This window comes from Colobus angolensis, unplaced genomic scaffold, assembly GCF_000951035.1.
Source record: "Colobus angolensis palliatus isolate OR3802 unplaced genomic scaffold, Cang.pa_1.0 Scaffold58, whole genome shotgun sequence".
NCBI classification, from domain to species: Eukaryota; Metazoa; Chordata; class Mammalia; order Primates; family Cercopithecidae; genus Colobus; species Colobus angolensis.
In genome coordinates, this window is record NW_012119376.1 from 13,703,585 (window position 1) to 13,716,290 (window position 12,706).

Consider the following 12,706-nt stretch of genomic DNA (forward strand, 5'->3'; position numbering starts at 1 on the left):
GGTGGCGGGCGCCTGTAGTCCCAGCTACTCAGGAGGCTGAGGCAGGAGAATGGCATGAACCCGTGAGGCGGAGCTTGGAGTGAGCCGAGATCCGGCCACTGCACTCCAGCCTGGGCGACAGAGCGAGACTCCGTCTCAAAAAAAAAAGAAGTCACAAAACCTTCTACTTCCATTCATTTGCCTCTTCTCCTCAAGTTTTAAGTAACATTTGGTCGTAACCCTTCTATTTTCTCACTTTGCTTTCTCCTTAGGCCATCTCCCCTTCCATGCACCATCTATATGCTGCCGATATCCCAGATCTTCACCTCCTTTGAGCTTTAAATCCACATTCATTTGCCTTCTGGACATCTCCATTTGGACAACACAGGCACCTCAATTGCAAAACGAGCATCTCCCCAAACTTACCCTCCTTTAGTGGTCTTATTAATATAAATGGGACCACCTCCCAGCACATGATAGAAACTAGGAAATCAATCTTGATCCCCCAGCCCCCTCACCCAACTCACACTAAGTCATGCCAAGTCTATCTCCTAAATGAATCTCAGTTATATCTTCTTCCATCCACAATGGTTGCCTCTACCTTAGTCCAAGTCACTATTATCTCTTTTCTGGAATGTTGGGAAAGCTAACCTGTCTCTTCCCACCTGTCTTTTCCTCTTACAAAATAAAAGTGATCTCTACACACACACAGATCTGGTCCTGTCACCTCCCTTATTACAATGCTTCTCGTTTTACTTTTTCTAGCCTGCAAGGACTTGCAAGGCCCTGCAGAATTTGGTGCCTGACTCCTTCTCTGGGCTTCCTTTTAGCCCTCTTCCCTGTCTCACAATGCTGCAGACATTGGTGGGAGATAATTCTCATAGCTTATCCAACAGCTCTGGCACAGCAGAGCACAAATAAGAGTGAGTTGCTACTATTATTCTTACCATGATCACGCTGTCTACTTGCTGAGCCATCTAGCCATTTGTTTGTCAGACCATTTGCTCATTTTATGTGTTCCTCCAATGTGCACAGCTCCTTTCTCAATAAGCCCACTTGCAAATTCTGTTTCCTTTTTGTCACTCAGAGGAGAGTCTCCTAACCAGGCCAAATTTGCACCCTACTCTAGACTAGATTGAGACTGCCTAGATAGATGTCTTGGAGGAAACTTGATCTTTTCCTTTGCAGCACTTTTCAAAATTATACTTAGAATGTACTTGGGTTTTAAACTAGACCACTGAATGGGGGGAAAAAAGGACATGGTGCCTAATCTCAAGTCAGCTCCTGAGGTGCAACGAATGCAAATACAGTGTCCCTTCTCAAATGACAAATCATATCAAACACGGCTAACAGTTAAAATAGAAAAGAACGGCTGGGCGAGGTGGTTCATGCCTGTAATCCTAGCACTTTGGGAGGCCGAGGCAGGTGGATTACCTGAGGTCAGGAGTGCAAGACCATCCTGGCCAACATGGTGAAACCCCGTCTCTACTAAAAATACAAAAATTAGCCTAGCACGGTGGCACGTGCCTGTAGTCCCAGCTACTCAGGAGGCTGAGACAGGAGAATTGCTTGAACTCAGGACATGGAGGTTGCAGAGAGCCGAGACTGCACCACTGCACTCCAGCCTGGGTGACAGAGCAAGACTCCATCTCAAAAAATAAATAAATAAAAAATAAAATAAAATAAAAAGAAGGCATGGTAAATATATTTTAGATAGTTCACACTTACAGTAACCTGAAAAGGCGTACAATTCTGTGATACAGTCTAGAGCTGTGCAGGAATATAACAGAGGCCCAAGGCTTAAAAGTGGTGAGGCTTGAGCAAGTCTCTATATTATGAATCATTTTGGCCTAATAGGAAGGAAGGAAGGAAAAAAAAGCTTTTCTGAGAAATTACAAAGGCATGGTGCCAGAACGAATATGCTTGCATTCCAATTGAGGGCAATTGTGCTCAACGAGTTTCCATGGGGTGGGGAAATGCCATACTCATGGCAGCCTTTGCAACTTTCCATTGCGTCCAAGACAATAGAGGCTTTAGTGGAGTTTAGAAGACAGAATGGCTTTTTTTTGCTAAAAGCAGTATTTAAGGACTATGTTTGTGTAGTAAAATCATAACAGAATGGCCTAGATAATGAATAAACTTATATTAGAGAGTCCACTTCAATGATAATGGGAGCCTAGAAGGGAAATAACTCTGCCTGAGGTAATAACATGTTAAATCCAATTATAAGGAACTTATAAATGAACTGTGGGAAACTAGACAGCTGGATATACCACAAAGGACTTGCAGGTGACTTAGCCTGAAATACACCACACTAGTATGAATCGGTTTGTATAGTATCTAGCCTTAATGTTTTCATTATATGCAACAACAGTGCCACATCTAAGTATTCAATGAGGGTTTTTCAAATGATTCAAGATATAGTTAATAACGCAGTTGTCCTTTCTAGAATTTCAACTATTTTATGGTTAAGAAGGCAGTTGAACCATGGCATCCCTTTTATACCTTTAACTATTTTGATCTTATGTATGTATCAAATACATTTGTGCTCAGTAGAAGTTAAAGAATACTATTTTGTTTTGCGGGTTAGGGTTAGATGATTTTACATTGTTTTGTTTTTTTAAAACAAATAAACAAAAAAACTTACTCTGGCACTGACTGGTCCAGCTGCATGTCCAGAGGAATCAGGTTCTTCAAAATACATGGTATAAAAACTGGGTCTAAGGGCAAAATTGAAACAGAAATATATTACCAATTTGTGATAAACTTACAGGCTCGATTGGGGGATTTTGTAGATCTCGGGCTTGCCGGCCATTGCCTTTTCTTTCTCTCTAACCTCCTCCTCTTTGTTCAGACCCGGTAGTTCTACTTGGCTCCAGCAAGGACAGGTTTCCTAACAGGAAGTAAATAAGACTTTCCCAGATATAAGTACTGCTACGCCCCTGTTGTGAAATTCTGTTTTGTTCTTGCAGTTAAGACCAGTTTTGGTGTGCCTCAGTCCTTTCTGTTTCCCGGTTTCTGACTTTTTGCTGATTCTTGGTTCTGTTATACTAAGTTCTTTCTTCTGGTGTCTGGTTTCTGATGCACTGTTTACCCGGAGGTCCTGGTTAGCCTTCAATGAGACTCCATGCTCACTCCAATCTGTGGGCATGGGCTTGATGGAGCACCTCTGGCTCTTGGAGTCAGTCCTTATAACTGAGTGTCAGGCCTGCTCCCAGCTCTGCTCCATTCCATATCTGGCTTTGGTTCTGTGATATTTGCCTCTGCTCTCTGGTGTTAGCGCTATCTCTGTTGTTCAATAATGTCAACCACATTTTCGAAAACAAAAAGTTACCAGCTCTCAGGAATAATTTCCTTTATTTTATTTTTGAGACAGAGTCTCACTGTGTCACCCAGGCTGAAGGGCAGTGGCACGATGATAGCTCACTGCAGCCTCAAACTTCTGAGCTCAAGTGATCATCCCACCACAGCCTCCCAAGTAGTTAGGACTACAACTGTGTACCACCATGACCAGCTAATTTCTTTACTTTTTTTTAGAGACAGGGTTTCACTGTGTTGTTCAGGCTGGTCCGGGACTCCTGGGCTCAAGTGATCCTCCTGCCTCAACCTCCCAAAGTGCTGGGATTATACAAGTGAGACCCCCCTGCCCAGCCAGGAATAATTCATGAAAAGTGCCCATTAAAAGGCAATGCCACATTGTTTCAAAAATAGCCAAAAATTGTAATTTAAAGTGAAGAAATAACTTCATTTGTTACCCATATATATGCCACTATGCCAGCACTTTTCTGATACTAGACATTACCTTTCAGCTTTGGGCAGGTCCAGCCATTTTAACAATGTAGAAATCCTCTCTTCATATGGGACACTTCTGAAAAAATAGAGTAGAAATAATTCTTTAAAATGAATCAAATCAAGAATAACTCCATTACATTCCTATTCAGAAAAGGGAATATCTTCAGCTATCCATTTTGTATTCCTATATAATCACAATACTGAAAGGTATTCACTATTATTCAAAGGGATTTCTGTTTATAGATACACTTGCAGGACTATAAATGAAATGCAGATTGTCTTATTTCACCCCACCCTTCTCTCCTTCAGTTTCCCCCAAATAAAATAAAAGACAATTGATTATGATCCATTAATTCCATTTTTAAAAATTTATGCATGTGCATGTATTGAACATCTATTGCCAGATACTATTTGTTCATTCAAAACAGAATTTATCAGTGAGTAAACCAAAGATTACATTCTAGTGCAGGAAGACAAGTAACAAACAATTGACCTAATATAAAAATAAAGTATATAGTGTATTAAAAGGTGATAAATGCTGTGGACCAAAAAAAAAAAAAAAAAAACACTACAGCAGAGTAACTGAGATGAAGGTGGTTTGGAATTTTAAATCTTAAGTATAACTGGGGTAAGACAATATTGAGAAGGTAATTTTTCTTTTTTTTTTTTTGAGACGGAGTCTCGCTCTGTCACCCAGGCTGGAGTGCAGTGGCGCAATCTCGGCTCACTGCAAGCTCCGCCTCCCGGGTTTACGCCATTCTCCTGCCTCAGCCTCCCGAGTAGCTGGGACTACAGGCGCCCGCCATCTCGCCCGGCTAGTTTTTTGTATTTTTTAGTAGAGACGGGGTTTCACCGTGTAGGCCAGGATGGTCTCGATCTCCTGACCTGGTGATCCACCCGTCTCGGCCTCCCAAAGTGCTGGGATTACAGGCTTGAGCCACCGCGCCCGGCCAAGAAGGTAATTTTTCAACAGAGCCAGAAGGCAGTGAAAGACTAGGCATTCAGATCCATGAAGCAAATCATCTCAGGGAGGGTGAACAGCCAGTGCAATGTCCTGCAGCAGAAGCCAGCCTAGTATGTTGAAGTCCACCAAGACTCAGGTGCTCAGAGTGAGCACCTGAGGGAGTAGCAGAAGAGGAGGTCAGAGAGGTAAGGGGACACCAGAGGTCATACCACGTAGGGCCTTGTAAGCTTTTACTCTGAGTGACACAGGGAGCCACTGAAATTTTGGTGCCAAATAATGCTATAATTGGACTTGCATTTTATTTTATTTTATTTATTTGAGATGGAGTCTCCTTCTGTCACTCAGGCTGGACTACACTGCAGGAGTCCCTGATCTCAGCTCACTGCAACCTCTGCCTCCTAGGTTCAAGCTATTCTCCTGCCTCAGCCTCCAGAGTAGCCAGGATTACAGGCAATGTGCCACAATGCCTGGCTAATTTTTGTATTTTTTCTTCTGGTAGAGATGGGGTTTCACCATGTTGGCCAGGCTGGTCTTGAACTCCTGACCTCAAGTGATCAGTCCACCTCAGCCTCCCAAACTGTTGCGATTACAGGCATGAGCCACTGCACCCGGCTGGACTTGCATTTTAAAGGAATCCTGCTGGTGAGTGGGATGAGACTAGATTATAAAGGATAAGAAGCAGAGAGATGAGTAAAGAGGCAACTGTAGTTAATACAGGCAAGAGATGACAGCTCGAACCAGAGTGGTAATGCTAGAGGTAATAAAAAGTTCTCAGGCTACTTAGATTTTTAATTAGAGCCAAAAGCATTTACTGAGAGACTGCTTGAGTGATATAAAGGAAAGGAATCAATGGTGACGCCCAGGATTTTTGGCTTAAACAACTGGATTAATGGAATTGCCGCCAAGATTAAGACAAAAACATCCTGATCATTTCTGCCTAACTGGGAGAATATCTGAAAGCGCTTCACTTCCACTACCGGTTGTAAGGCATGTATATGGAAGGAAAGGAGCCATTTTTAGCCACTTCTGATCCGGGCCAAAAGTAGGTGGCGGCTTTTAAACCTTGATACATTGCTGTCAGCCACATCTGTAAGAAGAGAAAATTTAGGATAAGCGAAAGTCAATAATTACTTTGGGTAGAAATGGTGTACCTTACCAGAAACTAAACAAGATTAACAGTTGCAACATGTATTAAAATTGAAATTTTAATCTTTGTAGCAATTAAAAGATATAATTATCTAAGAATCTGCCTCAAAATTCAAAAACGTAGCAAGCTACTAAGCAGCAAGATCATTTTTTTTAAAACTGGTAAAATTGGATGGTTCCTCCCTCCCTTTAAAAGAATTACAACCTGTAATCCCAGCACTTTGGGAGGCCGAGGCAGGTGGATCACAAGGTCAGGAGATCGAGATCATCCTGGCCAACATGGTGAAACCCCATCTCTACTAAAAATACAAAAAAATTAGCTGGGCGTGGTGGTGCGTCCCTGTAGTCGCAGCTACTCAGGAGGCTGAGGCAGGAGAATTGCTTGAATCCAAGAAGCGGAGGTTACAGTAGCTGAGATCATGCCACTGCACTCCAGCCTGGGTGACAGAGTAAGATTCTGTCTAAAAAAAAAAAAAAAAAAAAAAAAAAAAAAATTACAAAACAAAATGAGGAAAAACATTAACAGATAATGTTTCTGAGTAACTTCCAGATAGATACATTTATAACCCAACACCCAAGTTTAAACATAGCTACTTGAGTTAACAGCCATAAATGTTTTCAAAATTCAAGTTACAAATAGTGGTAAAACACCTTCCCACCCTCAGACCTCAGAAACTATATGGGTGACATAGAACTTGCTCCACTGAGCAAGAAGAGTGACCTCCTGCCACATTGAGAAATGGAGGTTACTTCAGTTGGCAAGTGTAGAATGCTACATACTGGTTGCCCATGCCACCAGGCTTCATTATTTTGGTCCTCTGAAGAAAGTGAAAAACTCTTGTTGAGATTTACATCATACATATTATTGTCAATGATGCCATGTGATTCCGGATACAAGCCCTAAAATAATAATTTAAAAAAAGATGTAAGATAAAATATTAGTAAAATAGACATTTAAATTAAAATAGCAAACCATCTATTACTCATATCTAAGAAAGGTACTATATACCTTTCAGTGTAAAACACCTGGACCTGAACTTAAATATCAGAAGATATTGTCATCCCTTGGCTTTCGTAGGGCATGGTTCCATGACCTCCCTCAGGTACCAAAATCAGAAGATGTTTAAGTCCCTGCTAGAAAATGGCTTGGGATTTGCATATAACCTATGCATACCCTCCTATATATTTTAATCATCTCTAGATTACTTATAATAGCTAATACAATATACATGCTATGTCAATCATTGTTGTATTGTTTAGGGAATAGTGACAAAAAAAGTCTATACATGTTCAGTACAGATGTAATTTTTTTCCAAATATTTCCTTCCTTCCTTCCTTCCTTCCTTCCTTCCTTCCTTCCTTCCTTCCTTCTTTCTTTCCTTTCTCTTTCTTTTCTTTCTCTCTTTCTTCCACTTTTATTTTAGGTTTGGGGGTACATCTGAAGGTTTGTTACTTAGGTAAACACGTCATGGGGGTTTGTTGTACGTATTATTTCATCACCCAGGTATTAAGCCGGTACTCAATAGTTATCTTTTCTGCTCCTCTCCCTCCTCCCATCCTCCCACTCAAGCAGACCCCAGTGTCTGTTGTTTCCTCTTTGTGTTAATAAGTTCTTATTATTTAGCTCCCATTTATAAGTGAGAACATGCGGTATTTAGTTTGCTAAGGATGATAGTCTCCAGCTCCATTTATGTTCCCACAAAAAACATGAGCTTGCTTTTTTATGGCTGCATAATATTCTGTGGTGTACATGTACCACTTTCTTTATGTAGTCTGTCATTGATGGGCATTTAGGTTGATTCCACCCAAATATTTTTAATTCACAGTTAGTAGAATCCAAGGATTCAGAACCCACACATATGGAGGGCCAAGTGTATATATATATATTTTTTCTAGTTCTACCATGTTCATAGCAGCAAATAAGAGACATTAGGCTGATGGCTTGTCCTGATGGTGTTAACGTAACTTTTGTGTGCTTAATAACTGTTTAGTTAACTGTTACACTTTCCCATATTAGAATAATGGTTAGACACTGGTTATATTATCAATAATAGCAAGGAATTTACCAGATAGAAGCTTTCTATATATCAAATACCCTGGCTAAATTGAATTAAAGGGTGTTACCAGCATTTTAAAGGCAGCCTGCCAAGTCTCTATCCATCTTCCCTGCCATCCACCCACCTATCCAACCAATCATTTATTTAATCAAATCCCACATATTTATTTAATCATTGCACACATTTTTGTTAAATGCCTATAGATTTTAGGGTCTTTATTTTAGAACATTGCTAGGTATATGAATATGTATGCATATATATGTATAAAAATATATAAATAGTAAATTAATTGCATTTATGCATAATCCCTTATTTTATGTACACATATATGTATATATGGTATATATTTATGTATATATGTATGTACAGTCAATTATTATTTTTCATAGTAGTTCTATAAAGTTGTCATGAACACTAAACTAATGATTACTGAACCATTGTTCCTAGGAAAAATACAGAGTTAGGTTCCTGAGAGCCTCTGATTACCACAGTTTTGTCTTCTGATCAATACATAACCTTGTTTTATGAGTGTTTTTATTTGAAGTCACCTTATTTTTGTATATTGTTGGTTCACTCATGGCATAACTCAGGCCTGAGCAAAGTTTACCTAACACACATATTTCCTCTGTAAGGCAACTCACAGCCTTCTTGCTCTAAGGAACACCAGAAACCACGTCAGCACTATGCAAGGGGACCATTTTAACTAGTGAAATAACTCCCCTAAAACATGAGCGTATAAAAAGTATGACATTCAATAAACAGTAAGATTGTGAAAATGATACTTGTTTATAATATGACAGCTAAAACAAGATAGCAGAACGTCTCCTGGTTAGACCTGAGCTAGGAACATGAGCATTGGGCAACTCAACTTTTTGTGCTTCTTTGTGATGGCTGCAAATGACCATAAATGCACTGTACTTATTGATTTGGGGGTTACAAATAAATTTTAGCGAGTAGGCAAACCCACAAATACAGAATCTGCAAGTAATGAGAATACATACATACATTTGTGTGGGGGTTAAAATTTAAATGTCATAGTTACTGTTCCATAGTAATAAAAGATTAAAACCCAAAGTAATAAAGACAGATATCCTTTGAGGCAGCAGATGCCTTAAATGTGTTCTAAATCTACCTGTCTTAAATAATTTAATTTTTATTTGAGTTCATTTTAATCATTCTACCTACATCTTTTTATACACCGAGGATAATTCACTTGCTTTTATTGCTTTATCTAAAGAGATGTAGACACTGTGAATTCTTTTATGAAAAAGAAGTTCTATCAAGTTAATTGTAATGAAAAGACTAGGAAAGAACAAAATTTCCCACATCAAAGTGGTTGGCCCTATATATAGCCTACTGTTTCCAGCAGACCTTCAGACAAACAAAGGGCAATCAAAAGACCAGAGGAAAATGGTATTTCTCACATCAAAGGGTCTGTTTTGGGCTCAGCACAGGTGAATTAACCTAATGCTGGACACTTATCCATAGTTCATACCTCACAGCCCTGGATTGGCCTCATATTGAGCCATTCCTTCCAGCCTGAATTCAGCCATGAACTATTCCCACATGTGCTCGAGAAGGGTAAATCTCAGAACTCCACCAGTTCCTGCCCAAACATGTCTGTCTTATGTGGTCAGTTCTGGTCTTCGGTCTGTCTTACCACTGCGTCAAGCACTCACCGTGACAATGGTGTAATGATTTGGGAAGGTTTTGGTAGGATACATAGCTCTCATGTATTTTGAATGAATTCCACATGTTTCTGCAACAGAATATGGTGAGAAATTAGGAAGTTGTTTCTTCTTCAGTTTTTTGGATACCTAAAAATCTGAACATGAAAGTCTCCCAGAAAAATAGAAAAAAAACTAAAAAGTTGATTGAAGATGGAAAGAGGTTGAAATTCTGGTCTCTAAGCTTCCTCCATTCCAGGGAATGTCAGTCTTTTAGGAGAGGAGTGAGCTAAATCAAGGTGTATATATTTTTTTCTGGAAGAGCCAGTGATACACATGTTAGGCTTTGCAAGGCCATATGGTCTTTTTTGCAACACCTCTCCACTCTGCCATTGAGGCCCCAAAGCATCCGTTGACAATAAATAAACAAATGAACATGGCCAGGTTCCAATAAAACTTTCCTTATAGACATTGAAATTTGAATTTCAGGAAATTTTACATGTCACAAAATATTCTTATTTTCTTCCAACCGTTTAAAAATGTAAAACAGACTACGCCCAGTGGCTCACACCTATAATCCCAGCACTTTGGGAAGCTGAGACGGGCAGATCACTTGAGCTCAAGAGTTTGAGGCCAACTTGAGCAACACAGTGAAACCCCATTTCTGCATAAAAATTAAAAATTAGCTGGGTATGGTGGCATGCGCCTGTGTAGTCCTAGCTACTCAGGAGGCTGAGGTGGGAGGATTGTTTGAGCCCAGGAGATGGAGTCTGCAGTGAGCTGTTATCGCACCACTGCACTTCAGCCTGGGTGACAGAGTGAAACTCTGTTTCAAATAAATAAATAAATGAATAAATAATTTTTAAAATAAGTAAAACAATTCTCAGTATATATGGCAGGCCATACACAAATGAGCAGAGTGAACCAGATTTGGCCTATGGGCCACAGCTTGTTGACCCCTGAGCTAAATGTACTCTATATTATACACTGCCAGTTTGTTTGCTTTATACAGCATTGGCATCCAGCTGATAGTTCTTACATGTAAAGTATCTAATATAACAAAAGTCAACACTACTGTCTAGACAAATGAAAAAGGATTTCACTTGTATAACTGCATAAGCCTATGTCATGTAGTACTGTTTACAAATTAAGCTAACTTTACTGCTTCTTACTTTTTGTACAGTTTCCATTAGACCAGGGAAGTTTCCTGTGATCTGTGTTTCACAAAGTATGACAGTAATTTAGCTTCATTGTTCTGTTGTTTTCAATCTGTGCAATACCCTGTTTAAAGAGGTCAGAACCACTGGGGCATATTGCTATTTCCTCTGCAGCAGTGAAGTACAAGAAATTTTCCACAGCAAAATTGTGTTGCCTCTGCTTCTAAAATAAAGCTTCACCATTATAGATTCTCTTTAGGTCAAAACAAAACATGAAATCGCTTGTCGTCCAAAAAGTCACAAGCTTTGCTGCTGAACACAATGAGTGTTTTCTCAAATAGGCATGGGGTTGGTCTCCTTCTCAGCCTCTGATTCAGTAATTTCCTCCTTCAGAATCTTCTAGGGCCCCATGTCAAGTCCACTGTACAGGATTCTCTGATGGGTATTGGAAGGTAGGAGATGAAGGAAAGGGAGTTCAAAAAATCTGCTTTTTTTTCTTTCTTTCTTTGTTGAGATGAAGTCTCTCTCTCTGTCACCCAGGCTAGAGTGCAGTGGCATGATCTCGGCTCACTGCAACTTCTGCCTCCTGGGTTCAACTCCTGCCTCAGCCTCCCAAGTAGCTGGGACTACAGGTGCCTGCCACCATGCCCAGGTAATTTTTGTAATATTTAGTAGAGATGGAGTTTTGTTATGTTGGCCAGGCTGGTCTCGATCTCCTGGCCTCAGGTGATCCACCTGCCTTACCCTTCCAAAGTGCTGGGATTATAGGCATCAGCCCCTGTGCCTGGCCAAAAATTTACATTTTTAACAAGCACCCCAGGTCATCCTAATGTATTTAAGTTTGAGAACTGCTCCAGGACTTAATTTATAAAACAGAAGATTAAAATAACCTTTATTTTTCTTATTTAATCAATATCACCAATAAGTAAATCTTGATCTCAATTAGGGAAAGACATTTAATATTGTTAAGAAGTCATATAACAAGAAAATAAAATGGGATCCAGTCCACTTACACAATTAAAATAATTTAAGTGGGAAAAAATTCATATAATGAACAGACACATAAAGTCAGTTTCAATATCCTTGAAACATGGGTGGCAAACTCAAATTCTTAAATGGTTAAAGCTGGAGGATAAAATAAAATGTAAACTAAGCTACCAGTATTGTGAAAGCATGGCACCACCCTAGTTGTATGATGTCATAAATAAGACACATCTGCTGACTCTCTATAGACTCAAGCTACCGTTTTGTATCACCTGCCCTTGAACCACAGCTACTGAAGAACGTCTACAGAGAGCACAGTCTTCTACCATGGTTTCTTCCAAATATGAATCATTTAAGTTATGCTTGAACAGACTACTTCTGGAAAGACACGCAGTAAACCAATGAGCAGTTGCTTTTGCAAAGGAAAAGTAGGAAGACCAGGAAAAAGGTTTTGTTCATTTATTTTTACTCATACCCTCGAATACTGCCTTAAAGTGTTTACGTATGTATTTTACTTCTAAAAAAAATTTAAAAAAAGAAAGTATTACACAAAATATCTGAAAATATAAAGGAGATAAGCCTATGCAACTAGGTTAATAGTAACTAGAAACTATAAGAAGCAGCAAAGGTCTAAATGGGTGAGTAGGTAAAGCAACCAAAGAATGCAAGGTAGGCCGGGCGTGGTGCTCATGTCTGTAATCCCAGGATTTTGGGAGGCTGAGGCAGACAGATCGCCTGAGGTCAGAAGTTCAAGACCAGCCTGGCCAACATGGTGAAACCCTGGCTCTAATAAAAATATAAAAAGTAGCCCAGTTCAGTGGCGCACGCCTGTAATCCCGGATACGTGGGAGGCCGAAGCAAGAGAATTGCTTGAACCCGGGAAGCAGAGGTTACAGTAAGCTGAGATTGCCCCACTGCACTCCAGCCTGGGCGACAGAGCGATACTCCATCTCAAAAAAA

The 12,706-nt window shown here is 39.9% G+C and overlaps 1 protein-coding gene across 1 annotated transcript in view; it reads right to left on the reverse strand.

The window, feature by feature from the left end:
- ENPP3 (ectonucleotide pyrophosphatase/phosphodiesterase 3) overlaps nt 1–12,706 on the reverse strand; it is a 101,652-nt gene that overhangs the window by 54,416 nt on the left and 34,530 nt on the right. The window contains exons 8-12 of the mRNA XM_011962160.1: nt 9,618–9,697; nt 6,662–6,781; nt 5,713–5,822; nt 3,782–3,847; nt 2,627–2,699 (exon numbers count right to left, since the gene is read on the reverse strand). Of these exons, the coding sequence (XP_011817550.1) occupies nt 2,627–2,699; nt 3,782–3,847; nt 5,713–5,822; nt 6,662–6,781; nt 9,618–9,697 (449 nt within the window). The remainder of the gene's footprint in view (nt 1–2,626; nt 2,700–3,781; nt 3,848–5,712; nt 5,823–6,661; nt 6,782–9,617; nt 9,698–12,706) is intronic.